The 12544-nt window shown below is 33.0% G+C and overlaps 2 protein-coding genes across 2 annotated transcripts; both read left to right on the top strand.

Annotated features, from left to right (window-relative positions):
* The first annotated feature begins 1456 nt into the window (after positions 1 to 1456).
* Positions 1457 to 6428, top strand: LOC111890120 (DEAD-box ATP-dependent RNA helicase 11). Its single transcript, XM_023886271.3, has 7 exons — positions 1457 to 1647; positions 1902 to 2861; positions 2948 to 3031; positions 4066 to 4308; positions 4394 to 4561; positions 5378 to 5491; positions 5567 to 6428. Exons 2-7 carry the CDS (start codon positions 2091 to 2093, stop codon positions 6098 to 6100), a joined length of 1914 nt encoding a protein of 637 aa, XP_023742039.2. The 5' UTR covers positions 1457 to 1647; positions 1902 to 2090; the 3' UTR covers positions 6101 to 6428.
* A 2569-nt stretch (positions 6429 to 8997) lies between these two features.
* Positions 8998 to 12214, top strand: LOC111890161 (F-box/kelch-repeat protein At1g55270). The gene is made up of 2 exons (XM_023886317.3): positions 8998 to 9543; positions 10600 to 12214. Exons 1-2 carry the CDS (start codon positions 9472 to 9474, stop codon positions 11848 to 11850), a joined length of 1323 nt encoding a protein of 440 aa, XP_023742085.1. The 5' UTR covers positions 8998 to 9471; the 3' UTR covers positions 11851 to 12214.
* Positions 12215 to 12544: the final 330 nt, after the last annotated feature.

Raw genomic sequence — 12544 nt, 5'->3', positions numbered from 1 at the left:
TGGCTAATATGTGTTTTATGTGGTATTTTGGGGAACTCACTAAGCTTCGTGCTTACCGTGTTATGTGTTATGTATTTCAGGTTTTCCTCTCGGAATCGCGGGACGACACCGGCTTGATTGTACACACCAGAGAAAGAGTTATGAGGATCCTGGATTATTAATGGAGTTGTGCTTGTAATTGAATAAAAGAGATTTTTATACGAGATCTTATGAAGAGTTTGCATTTTAAAAATGAAAAATTGTTTTAAATTTTCACGTCGTTACATTTATCAGATCACATAGTTATTTTGGAGGAACAAAATAGTGACGAAGCAGAGGTGCAGGCTGATGAATACACTAGATGAATCATCTCAGTTCTTTGATTTAGTTTATGGTTTCTAAGAATATTGATGTAGAAAAGGGATGTAGAAAGGGAAGCTATGAACAAAAGCAATGTGGGTTTAAGCATGAATTTAAATGAAGGTGAAGGAGATGGAGACAGATGGTGGTGATGATGAACAAGACAGATTAAAAGAGGGGTCCACAAATTTATTAACAATTTCTTTTATTAACAAGACAGTGTAACCTTCAAAAACAGGTAAATGTACGAAATTAACAGGTAAAACACAAGTTCGTACCCTTCAGAGGCAAAAAAAAATAAAAAATCCCATTTAAACCAATATACGAAACATTATTGGGTTATAGTGACAATAACCCTTAATAATGTCTTTAAATTTGTCTTTCTGTATTGATTCCTTATAATTGGTTGTTGTTGAGTTCATGGATATAAATAGTTGATTTGTCGATTTGAGTTTTAACTTTATAACTTATAATATTTTTTTTAAAACAAAGTAAATTAAAGTCATAAATAATTTTTTTTAATTCTTATAAAACGCCAAATTGGATTTTATTTGATATAAATTTCTCGGTTTTCATACATCTTTGTGTCATTTTATCGTTTACAATGGCTATGAGATTTACATGGGAAATATGATTCTCGTGTGTTTCTTTTTGGGTTTTTGTTATTTATAAATTTTATGTATACCTAATACCTTTTATCTGTTTTGACAAACTTTTACTATATTTTGCTTAAAAGCCGTGTGAGTAATAGTTTCTTCACCAAGTATTTGTTGGGGATCTTTCACTTAGATGATTGTGGGTATGGTGCTTGAAATTTTAGGTGCTCTTTGGTAAACATGAATCATAGAAGAAAGGAATGAAGTATTAGGATAGAATGAAAAAATTGTGAAATGTGAGTTTGTATTACATTATTTTTGTCCTAGTTATTTATCATAAACCTTGTAATTGTAACACAAAAATGATGAAAAAGTGTTTACAAAAAAAGAAGGTTAAAGGTATGTAAATATTGACCACAATATTTGTAGGTTTTGAAGGGCATCACCCAACCCCCAATTTTCTATTGGTTTTCACTTTCCACTTTCCCATCCCTTATTTGTGTCCTTTGAAACAGCCGAGACCCTAAAAGAAAAGAAAAACCCCAAAACCAAATTTTCTTTAAAAGAATTTGTAGAGAGATAGAGAGAGAGAGAAAACCACGGACAAAGAAAGATATTTTTATTTTTCGTATCGCCTTCTTCTTTTGTTCTTCCTCACAAAATTAGGGTTTCTGCTTTGGTTACCCTGCACATTCCCATCGACGTTATTCGCGTAAGTTATCTTCTCTTCTCTTCTCATACATGTTCGCGTGTCTTTTACTTTTACATGTTTATCATATGTTTATAATGGATGCGTGTTTTTCTTATCGCAAAAGCATATTTCCAACTCGTGATGCATTTTTCTTGCTTCTATCTTCATATATTTGTTGAAATTTGTAGATCATTTGCGTATGTTGCATGTTGTATTGTTTTGAGTTTTATGCTTCGAGGAAACGCTAAACTTTTTACTGCTTTTGGTTTGATCAGGAATTTTGCTGTGGATAGAGTGGAAAGCAGATTGTATTATTCGTTTTGATGTTGACGAAAGCTTTACGGTTAGATTGAATCGATAAAAGTTTGTTTATTTTTGGGAATTTTGAAGGTGTTCGACAAAAAACCTGGTTCCGAAGGAGAATTGAGGGGGGAAAAAGCTAAAACCAAGGGTTTCGTTTGAGTATGCCAACTTCTTGGGCTGATTCAGTTGCTGCAGCTGAAAACGCGGCTGCTGGTTCATATGTAGGGAATTCAAATTCTTTAGCCCCAAACCGATCAACCTATGTTCCTCCACATCTCCGTAACAGACCTGGTAGCGCAGAGGCGGCACCACCACCAGCCACCGCCAACACTGGCTCTACTTCTGCTGTACCCGTTGTTGGTGGGGGAGCCCCCAACCGTTGGGCTGCTCCTGTTCCTGGTCCTAGAAACGACTTCAGGTCAGGGTACGGTGGTGGTGGTGGCGGTGGACGTGGCGGCGGCGGCGGTTGGAACAACAGGAGTGGTGGCTGGGACCGTGGAAGAGACCGTGAAGTTAACCCTTTTGGAGATGAAGAAAACACTACTAGTGAACAAGACTTCTTAGAACAGGAGAACACTGGAATCAACTTTGATGCTTATGAAGATATTCCAGTGGAGACAAGTGGTGATAATGTCCCACCTCCTGTGAACACTTTTGCTGAGATTGATTTAGGGGAAGCTTTAAATTTAAACATTAGGAGGTGCAAGTATGTGAAGCCAACTCCTGTTCAAAGACATGCCATTCCAATCTCTCTTGGTGGAAGGGATTTAATGGCTTGTGCTCAAACAGGGTCAGGAAAGACAGCTGCTTTTTGTTTTCCAATCATCAGTGGGATAATGAGAGGGCAATTTGGTCAAAGAGCTCCACGAATGCCACGTACAGCATGTCCACTTGCTCTTATTCTCTCCCCTACACGGGAACTATCATGTCAAGTATGTATATGATATTAAGTTTTCTATACTTATTTTCTTATATGTGTTTTGAAGGACTTACTCACCCTTTGTGATTTTGTATGCAGATTCATGAAGAAGCTAGGAAGTTTGCTTATCAAACTGGAGTAAAAGTTGTGGTTGCTTATGGTGGTGCCCCAATAAATCAACAGGTGTGTATTTCTTGTGATTGTATGTTTTTTTGTATAAAGTTTGTGGTTAATGTCAGTATGTTACTTGAGACAAAAGGAAAGATTTGGATAAAAGGAGAAATTAATGGGGCAATTGGTTTGTAGAATGTTTTTAGAAGGAATGTAATCTGTTAAAGAAATTGGAATATGAAGGAATTATAATGTTTCACTAGGAATGGAATTTAATAAAAAAAATTAATTACTTTTTTTGTTGTGTATAGTAAATGTTTTTTTGGTTAATTATTAAAACATATAGTACTATTTTTGATATCTATTTGTTTCAGTATATATATAACAAGGATACTTTGGTCTTTTAATAAAATGGGAACATGTGAAGATTTTTAGTAGTGTTTGGTATATAATAATCGAAGTGGGAATGGAATTGAGCATTACGGGGAATAAAGAAAATCATATTTATTTGCCACATAGGAATGGATTGGAGCATTCCATGGAGGAGTTTTTTTTTTCATCGTATTTTTTGATGGAATGGAGTGATATATTATAATTATAAATTACTTTCTTCATACGTAGTTTTCAATAACAATAGTATTTAATAAAAAAAATAAAACTTCAAATAAATGGTTTTCGTTCTTTCTTCTGAAAATAACTAAACAATTTCTCTAATTTCTATATTTGTAAACAATTTTTTTAAAGTGATAAATAAGCTTTTATCGATTCTTTGAAAACATATATTGTATATTTCAAACCACATAAAATATAACCACATGCAGTTTATTTTAGCTATATATGTATCTTATTTCATTAAATTGCATTTCTATAACATAACATTTTCTGTTTATTTATCAATTTAATTTCATCTACTTTTGTAACTATACATAACAAACAACATGTTTGAATTACTCATTCACATTACACTTTTCCTATCTTTCCAATTCAAGAACATACAAACAAACATAATTGTATAAGAGTCTAATTTGTTTACATGTTTTTTTGATGGGTCCCACACTCCCACTATGTATGATGTGTAATGTAATTTTTGTATTTGATGAGCACAGCTTCGAGAGCTAGAGAGGGGCGTTGACATTCTTGTTGCTACCCCTGGGAGATTGGTTGACCTTCTAGAAAGGGCAAGAGTGTCATTACAGTTTATCAGATATTTAGCTTTGGATGAAGCTGATAGAATGCTTGATATGGGATTCGAACCACAAATCAGGAAAATTGTCCAACAAATGGACATGCCCCCGCCAGGTGTCAGACAAACAATGCTTTTCAGTGCCACTTTCCCCAAAGAGATTCAGGTTTTTTTTTGGCGAAATTAATTTAATTCTTAAAAAGAAAAAGAAGTTTTTAGTGATGACATGTAATATTATTATTATTATGTAGAGATTGGCTTCTGATTTTCTTGCAAACTACATATTTTTGGCTGTGGGAAGAGTTGGATCAAGTACTGATTTGATTGTGCAAAGAGTTGAATATGTACAAGAAAGTGACAAAAGAAGCCATCTTATGGACCTTCTTCATGCCCAAAGGGCCAATGGTACTCATGGAAAGGTATTTTTTAGTATAATTTTTTCATAAAAGACCCTGTATTTTGTGTTTTTTCCAAATTAAATCTCAACTTGATTCTTTTTTCTAAAAAATTCTTTGCATTTAGACCTTTTTGCAGGTTTACTGATAATTTTCCGGTTTTAGACAAATTTTTTGTGGAAAATCCTTTAACTTAAAAAAAAATGAAAAAACCGTCGCATTTGAGGATTTTTTAGGAAAAAGAAAAGTTGGGGGTTTTTTCGGGAAAAAAATTGTCTAAAACCCGAAAGTTTTCGGTAAACTTGCTAAAAGGGCCAAATTGGAAAAAATGGAAAAATGCAAGGTCTTTTTAGAAAAACATAAAAGATGTGTTTTTTCCTAAATAAACCTTCTCTTTATTTTTTCATGAAAAACACTTTAGATATTTTCATTTTTTCCGAAAAAACCCTCAACTTTGTCTTTTTGGAAAAAAACCCCTCAACCTTCTAAATGTTTCCAAATAAATCCTCAACTTTTTTAGTTTTTCCTGAAAAAACCCTCACATTTTATAACTATTTTTAAAGAAAAATGACTAAAAGGTCCACAAGATTGGAAAAAATGAAAAGAAAATGCAAGGTCTTTTTCATAAAAAAAATAAAATTGAGGTTTAATCCAGAAAAAAACACAAAATATAAGCCCTCGAAGAAAATTTAAATTTGTGTTTTAATCCGGAGAAAACCACAATGTATAAGGTTTTTTATGATATTAACCCGTTTTTCAATCTTTCTTTCTTAAAAAAAAAATTCTAATTTTTCTCCCATTGATTAATGTAATAAATAATAATGTTGAATGTTTTTTCAGCAAGCTCTTACATTGGTATTTGTGGAGACAAAAAAAGGAGCTGATTCATTGGAATATTGGTTATGCATGAATGGCTTCCCTGCAACCACTATTCATGGTGATAGAACACAACAGGTATTTATTTATTTATTCATATTTTAAAAAAAATTTCATTTTAGTAAATAAAAAATGACCAATTTACCCTTGTAGGAACGCGAACAAGCATTAAGATCATTCAAAAGCGGAAACACACCAATCCTAGTGGCAACAGACGTAGCAGCACGTGGACTCGACATCCCACACGTGGCCCACGTGGTCAACTTTGACCTCCCAAACGACATCGACGATTACGTCCACCGAATCGGAAGAACCGGCCGCGCCGGAAAATCCGGTCTCGCCACCGCCTTCTTCAACGACAACAACTCCTCCATGGCCCGCCCCCTCTCCGACCTCATGCAAGAAGCCAACCAAGAAGTCCCCGCCTGGCTCGCTCGCTACGCCGCCCGCGCTTCCTACGGCGGCGGCAAGAACCGCCGCGGTGGCGGTGGCCGCTTCGGCGGTCGCGATTTCCGGCGAGACTCCAATTTCAACCGCGGCGGTGGTGGAGATTATTATGGCGGCGGAGGCGGCGGGAACATGAACAGCTACGGTGGAGCTTATGGTGGCGGATATGGTGGCGGCGGCGGCGGGTATGGTGGTGGTGGTGGTGGTTATAATCCCGGTGTTGCGAGTGCTTGGGATTAATATTAATATTATTATTATGATTATTATTATTATAATAGTTGTTTTTGGTGTAATTTACTTTTTTTAACCCTTGATGGGTGAAGTTGGGTTTAGAGGATAGTTGGTCTTCTTCTGCTAACAGAGTAGGGTTAAAATTTGGTGGTTGATGGGTTGTGGTGGGTGGGTGATGACGTGGCATGTATACGATGATGATAAAAACGTATTTTTATTTTTTTTATTTTCTGCAACCCGAGTTGAGGGTCTGTAGATTATTTGCGGCTTTTGTGTTGCTATTTTTCTGCAGAGCCTTGTTTATCGTTTAAAAAATGAAAGTGTGCTTGTTTTTAAATGTTTTTTATTTTTATTGTTATTATTATTTTTATTATTATTCTGGTTGTGTTGTTAGAAAGGTCTTTATTTTGGTATGTAGTTAAGAGGTAGACGTATTGTGTAGTAAAGAAGTGTCGGTTTGGTGTTGTTGAGAGAAAGAAGTTAATGTAGGTTGGTGATGTCTATTTATTGTAAAATATCTACTCAAAAGCTATATTTAATGTTCTCTTTTTAATTAAATTGTTGATACATCGATACAATGCTTGGTTATCTAATGAGTGGCATTTGATATTTTTAAAATCTTATCGATTAAATATAATTAAAACTGATATTGTTTTCATGTTAATAGATTAAAGTTTCTTCTTCTATATTGAGTTATAGTGTTATTATGCACTTGTTTAGTTGCTCTTTCGTACGCAAACTACAAAAAAGTATATTTTGATCATTTTTGTAGTTTAATCAAATAAAAACAGCCTAAGATTGACAACGTCAATCACTTGACATGTTATATGAACAATCTGACAACTTTTTAGATTACACTATTACTACCTAACATATTTAGTGATCGACAAAGAAACAGTTGTCAAACTTGAATGACAATGTTCAATTGCAAAATTTATAATATAGTGATTTTTTTAATCCACAGATTAATCCACAAAACCGCAGCAGAGTGTTATTTTGAATTGGACAATTTTTTCAATTTGTGCATGAACAAAAAAGTTAATGATGGATTAGGTAGTTTGTAAAATTCTGGTTATGCGTGGAAAGTTGGGATTAATTATATAACGACGATAAACAATGAGTGGATGTTGTTTTGCATCAAAAAACAAGAAGAATCGAAGGGTGCCGTTATATTTGACTTTAAAACATAAATACGAAAAATCTATCTGTTACAGAATCAGTTTAAGATTCTCATGAAAATTTGTGGGACGAATCGACATGAAACGATAATGTCATAACTTGTTTATGTGGTAAAAAACAAAATAACTTTGAAATTGGTTTTTCTGACTCAGAACAAATAAAACGTTTTTTTAGACGTTTTCAAGTAAATAAAGTAAATCATGTTTTGAGAGAACTAGATATCTGTTATATGCCTTTACCTTTTGATCAATCATATTATAAAATATTGTTGTAGCTCATTAAGTTTTTATATTTTATAGTTTTATCAAATAGCATTTAAGATATTTAACTTTAGATGAATCAAGTTGTAGGAAAAAAAAATAATATAACCAACGGCTGGCAATTCAATATTTGACCTTAAGTCCTTAACAAAGCTATATTAATTAGCCTAATCAAAGATTAGTATTTTTTAGTATTTTTTTAGGCAAAATACATAAATTTCAATAAATTTTGGTTCTTTTTATAGTATAACTCTTAAAATTTTCTTTAATTAATAAAAGTCATTCAATTCTGATAATTTTCTATGTTGATCATTTTGACTTTTATTTACTTGTTAACACGGTCATAATTTAATAGAAGTTTTATCAATATATATATATATATATATATATATATATATATATATATATATATATATATATATATATATATATATATATATTGTATTGTCAAAATTTGATAACACAATGTTCACTAGTCACTAACTTTGACAATTTTATATAGTGATCATTTTAACCTATTATAGTAGGTCCACATGGTTGATAATTTTTTTTGCCACAAAAGTAAAATATAGTAGTGGTAAAACATTAAAAATGATCAAAATATAGACTTTTACATAATTTATCATATATTTTTTTTACTATCGTTCATAACAATTTTGTTAATCTTGATCACATGATTCTAAAACTCAACTTTATAAAATATACATTGTTTCGCAAATTGACCGAAAAAATTTACTTATTGATTTCATAATTATTGACATCTAAATTGCATCAAAATCTTAACAAATGGTAAATTTGAAATGTAATATTGTTTATAAGGTATTAGTAAAATTTATTTCTATAATATAACCATTGCAAAAGTTTTTCTTGTCTAAAAAAAGAGTTTACATCATTTCATTTAAAAGGATATCTCATCATATATCCCAAATTTAGAAAGAGTAAATATTTTACATTCATTTCTCTATTGTTTTTTTAACCTTTTAGCCTAAAAAGTGCACTTTTTTTTGTCAACATATATGCACAAACTATTGTAACATCAAAATAGATTTATATCAAATCAATGGTTTCCACTATGTTTCGATTTGCAAAAAAAAAAAAAATGATAAGATTATATAAAAAAGTATCATTTAAGTTGATAAAATTATTGTCTTAAAACATGTCATTTAAATTGTATTTTACTATGTTAAGATCAAATGTCTTAATCTACAACCAAGAAAATTAAAAAAATTCTACATAATAAAAAATAATTAGTTATGCCACATACCCTTTATTTTGTCATAAATTAATCACCATTTTTAGAAAATACAAAATAAATAGTATGTTTTAGAAGAATAATTAGTTTCACAAAAAAGAAATATATATACATTTTTTATATTTATAGACAAAAATCTATTATTCCCCATATATGATATTTTTGGAAACATAATCATTATTTGACAACAACAAAAAAATCTAAATCTAATAGTTATAGAAATAAATCACTCTAAAACAATAATATCCCAATTGAGAGTCAAAATTCACATATGAATATATGATGATGATATTCATATGAATGAATGTTCCACTTTCTTGACAACAAAATCAACACGTCTCCAGATGTAATTCCCCACTTAATCAAATTAGACTCTCTTCTCTTCACACCAAACAACACTCTCAAGTTTTTGAAGTTTCTGCAAAGCTCTTACTTTCAAGCACCAACAAACACACACACACACACACATCTTTCGTTACATTTTCATCTAAAATTAGAAGAAAAAAGTCATTTTTTGGGTACTGGGGTTCCTTTTTTCTTTCTGAAATACCTTAATCTTTGGATCAGATTTCAAGATTGTCGATTATCGATCTGAAACACCATGTATTTCTTGATTATTTGATTTGTGGGTTTATCATACGAAAAGAAATTGAATTTCTTTATATGAAATTACTGGAATTGTGAGCGAGATGGCTCAATTATCTGAACGTGAAAGGTCGCCTAATGTGCAGCGAAGGGGGTTTCGAGTTCAAGCTCCATTGGTGAGCCCCATGTCTTCTTTGACTTTTTCTTGCTTATTGTTTCTGTACTTCGTTACTATATAGATGGTACCCACATCAAATTGTGCTCAAATTAACAGTTGTTTTTAACAATTATTGACATTATATGCATTGAATTTCTTGGGTTTTGATTCTTTACATCATCTTCCAGTAGGTTACGAGTATATAGGGATACCCAGATGGAATTACGATGAAATGAACAATTTTTTTTTTTAATGAAATTGTTGATTTTAGGTTGTGGGTTTTGTTTCTTTACATAATCTTTGGGTAGATTACTAGTATCGAGAGGTACCCAAATGGAATTACGATGAAACGAGCATTTCTTTTTCAAGAATCATTGACCTTAGTTTATGGGTTTTGGTTCTTTACATCATCTGTGGAGTAGTGTATACTGTATAGCAATTTCCAGATGAAATTAGTCATACAATGTGCAAAATTTTAAGAGTTTTAGACATTATTTATGGAAGGAATTCTGTTAAATGTGCTTTCTTTTAACAAGGTTTTGTTGATCTTAAAAATGGAGTACTAATTGTTGTCTGTTTGTTAATTCTGCTTTACGAAAACAGAGTTCATTTGCTAAATTATGAGTAAAAACTATTTGTTTCTCCCAATTGTCATCTATGACATCTATGACTTCAAGTTTCATTAATTAGTTTATACTTATAGTATTTGTATAACCAAATTCTGATTATGATTATCTAATTATTTTGGGGTCAAATTACTATCAAAGAGTATAGTGCATTATACAACTTCAAAACTACAAAAGCACATCCAAACACCCCCCATCTTCTTTTATAGCCTATTATCTAATTCTCATTGTCCTTCAAAAAAAGGTTATTCTTCCAATAACCTCTAAGCTGGCCCACACCATCCCAGCTAGACTGACAGAGTATCATGTGAGATGTAAATCAGGTACACAGACAGCCCACATGACATTGGATAAACAATATCCGTCTCAAATAAATGTTGTATGACTTTTTTTGGACCGAGTAAACTGTCTGAATTAAAGTAATTGACCATTTTACCCTTCCGATTCAGGTGGATTCCGTATCATGCTATTGCAAAGTTGATGCGGGATTAAAAACAGTCGCCGGGGCCCGCAAATTCGTTCCCGGGTCAAAAATTTGCATCCAACCCGACATCAACCCACACGCACACAAAACCAAAAACAGCCGAAAAGAGCGGACCCGCATCCAACCGCCCCTCCTCCCGGGTCTCCCCGATGACCTGGCAATTGCGTGTCTAACGCGGGTCCCACGAGCCGAACACAACAAACTCCGGTTAGTTTCCAAAAGATTTTTCAGACTCTTATCAAGCAACTACTTTTACTCCCTTAGAAAAACCCTAGGAATGGCTGAAGAATGGGTTTATGTCTTCAAACGAGATCGTGATGGAAGAATCTCATGGCATGCATTCGACCCCACTTACCAAATTTGGCAACCACTTCCACCTGTCCCGGTTGATTACGAAAATGCCCTTGGGTTTGGATGTGCGGTTTTGAGCGGTTGTCATCTTTATTTATTTGGCGGGAAAGATCCTTTAAAGGGTTCGATGAGACGTGTGGTGTTTTATAATGCGAGAACAAATCGATGGCATAAAGCTCCCGATATGCAAAGAAAGCGACATTTTTTTGGATCTTGTGTTATAAACAATTGTCTTTATGTTGCGGGAGGTGAATGTGATGGAGTTCATAGGACTCTTCGATCTGTTGAAGTTTATGATCCAAATAAACGTCGATGGAGTTTTATTACAGATATGAGTACACCAATGGTGCCTTTTATTGGAGTCGTTTATAATGGAAAGTGGTTCTTGAAAGGACTTGGGGCTCATAGAGAGGTTTTGAGTGAAGCGTATACACCAGAATCAAACACGTGGGTGTCAATTACTGATGGAATGATTGCAGGGTGGAGGAATCCGAGTATTTCCATGAACGGAAAGCTTTTTGCTTTGGATTGTCGTGATGGGTGTAAAATTAGGGTTTATGAAGAGGACACGAATTCTTGGAAGAAGTTTATTGATAGTAAAGTTCATCTTGGAAGCTCGCCTGCAATGGAGGCAGCTGCTCTTGTGAATCTTAATGGGAAGTTGTGTATTATTCGGAATAATATGAGTATTAGTCTTGTTGATGTTTCGAGTAAAGATAAAAAAGTGGAAAGTAATCCGAATCTTTGGGAGAATATTGCAGGGAAAGGGCATATAAAGACTTTGTTTACAAATTTATGGTCGAGTATATCAGGGAGGAATGGGCAAAAGAGTCATATTGTGCATTGTCAGGTGCTTCAGGTATGATAAGTTCAAGAACAGGTTACAAATGTGTAAAGAATATGATCTTTAAATCCAAGAAAGCATAGGGTTTTTTTTCGCAATGGTTTGAAAAATTATTATATATGAAGATTGATTCATTGGGCATTTGAAAACCTGTTGATTGGTTAAAGGACATGGATTTGGTTGCAGATTGGAGAGACCTGTATCTTTGAACGTATATGTCGTTTTCTTCTTTCTTTATAAATGTGGTATGATTTTTTTTTTCAAGATCCAATTAGTATAGTTATGAAATGATTTGTGTATACATGTTGGTTAGAACTTAGGATTCCATGTTATGAATATTTAGATTACTTCTATTTTATGGACCTATTGCTTCTTGATTCTTTTACATTTTAAAAAACGTTTGAATCCAACTTGATGTTTGTATTATACAAAATGGTTATCTTCTAGCAATCCGTTGTGCCAGCATCACTTTAAATTATTTTTCTAAAATTATTTGCAATAAAAATATGCTAGGTTATAAGAGCCCAATAGCCACAATTAGTCATTAGACCAGTCCACATTTCCAAAGAATTGGAACTCCCATATAGAGATGCATATTGACCGTTCTGGTTTTGGTCTTTTTCGGTCCGGTCTTGTGGTCATTTTGTGAGCCTTATTCGAGGTTTTTTGGTCCGGTTTTGATATTTTTCGGTTTTTTGGTTTATGTTTTGAATTT

The sequence above is a fragment of the Lactuca sativa genome, chromosome 6 (assembly GCF_002870075.4).
Source record: "Lactuca sativa cultivar Salinas chromosome 6, Lsat_Salinas_v11, whole genome shotgun sequence".
In the NCBI taxonomy this organism is placed as follows: Eukaryota; Viridiplantae; Streptophyta; class Magnoliopsida; order Asterales; family Asteraceae; genus Lactuca; species Lactuca sativa.
Note: the sequence above shows the minus strand (reverse complement) of the source record. Positions and strands in the feature narration are given on the sequence as shown.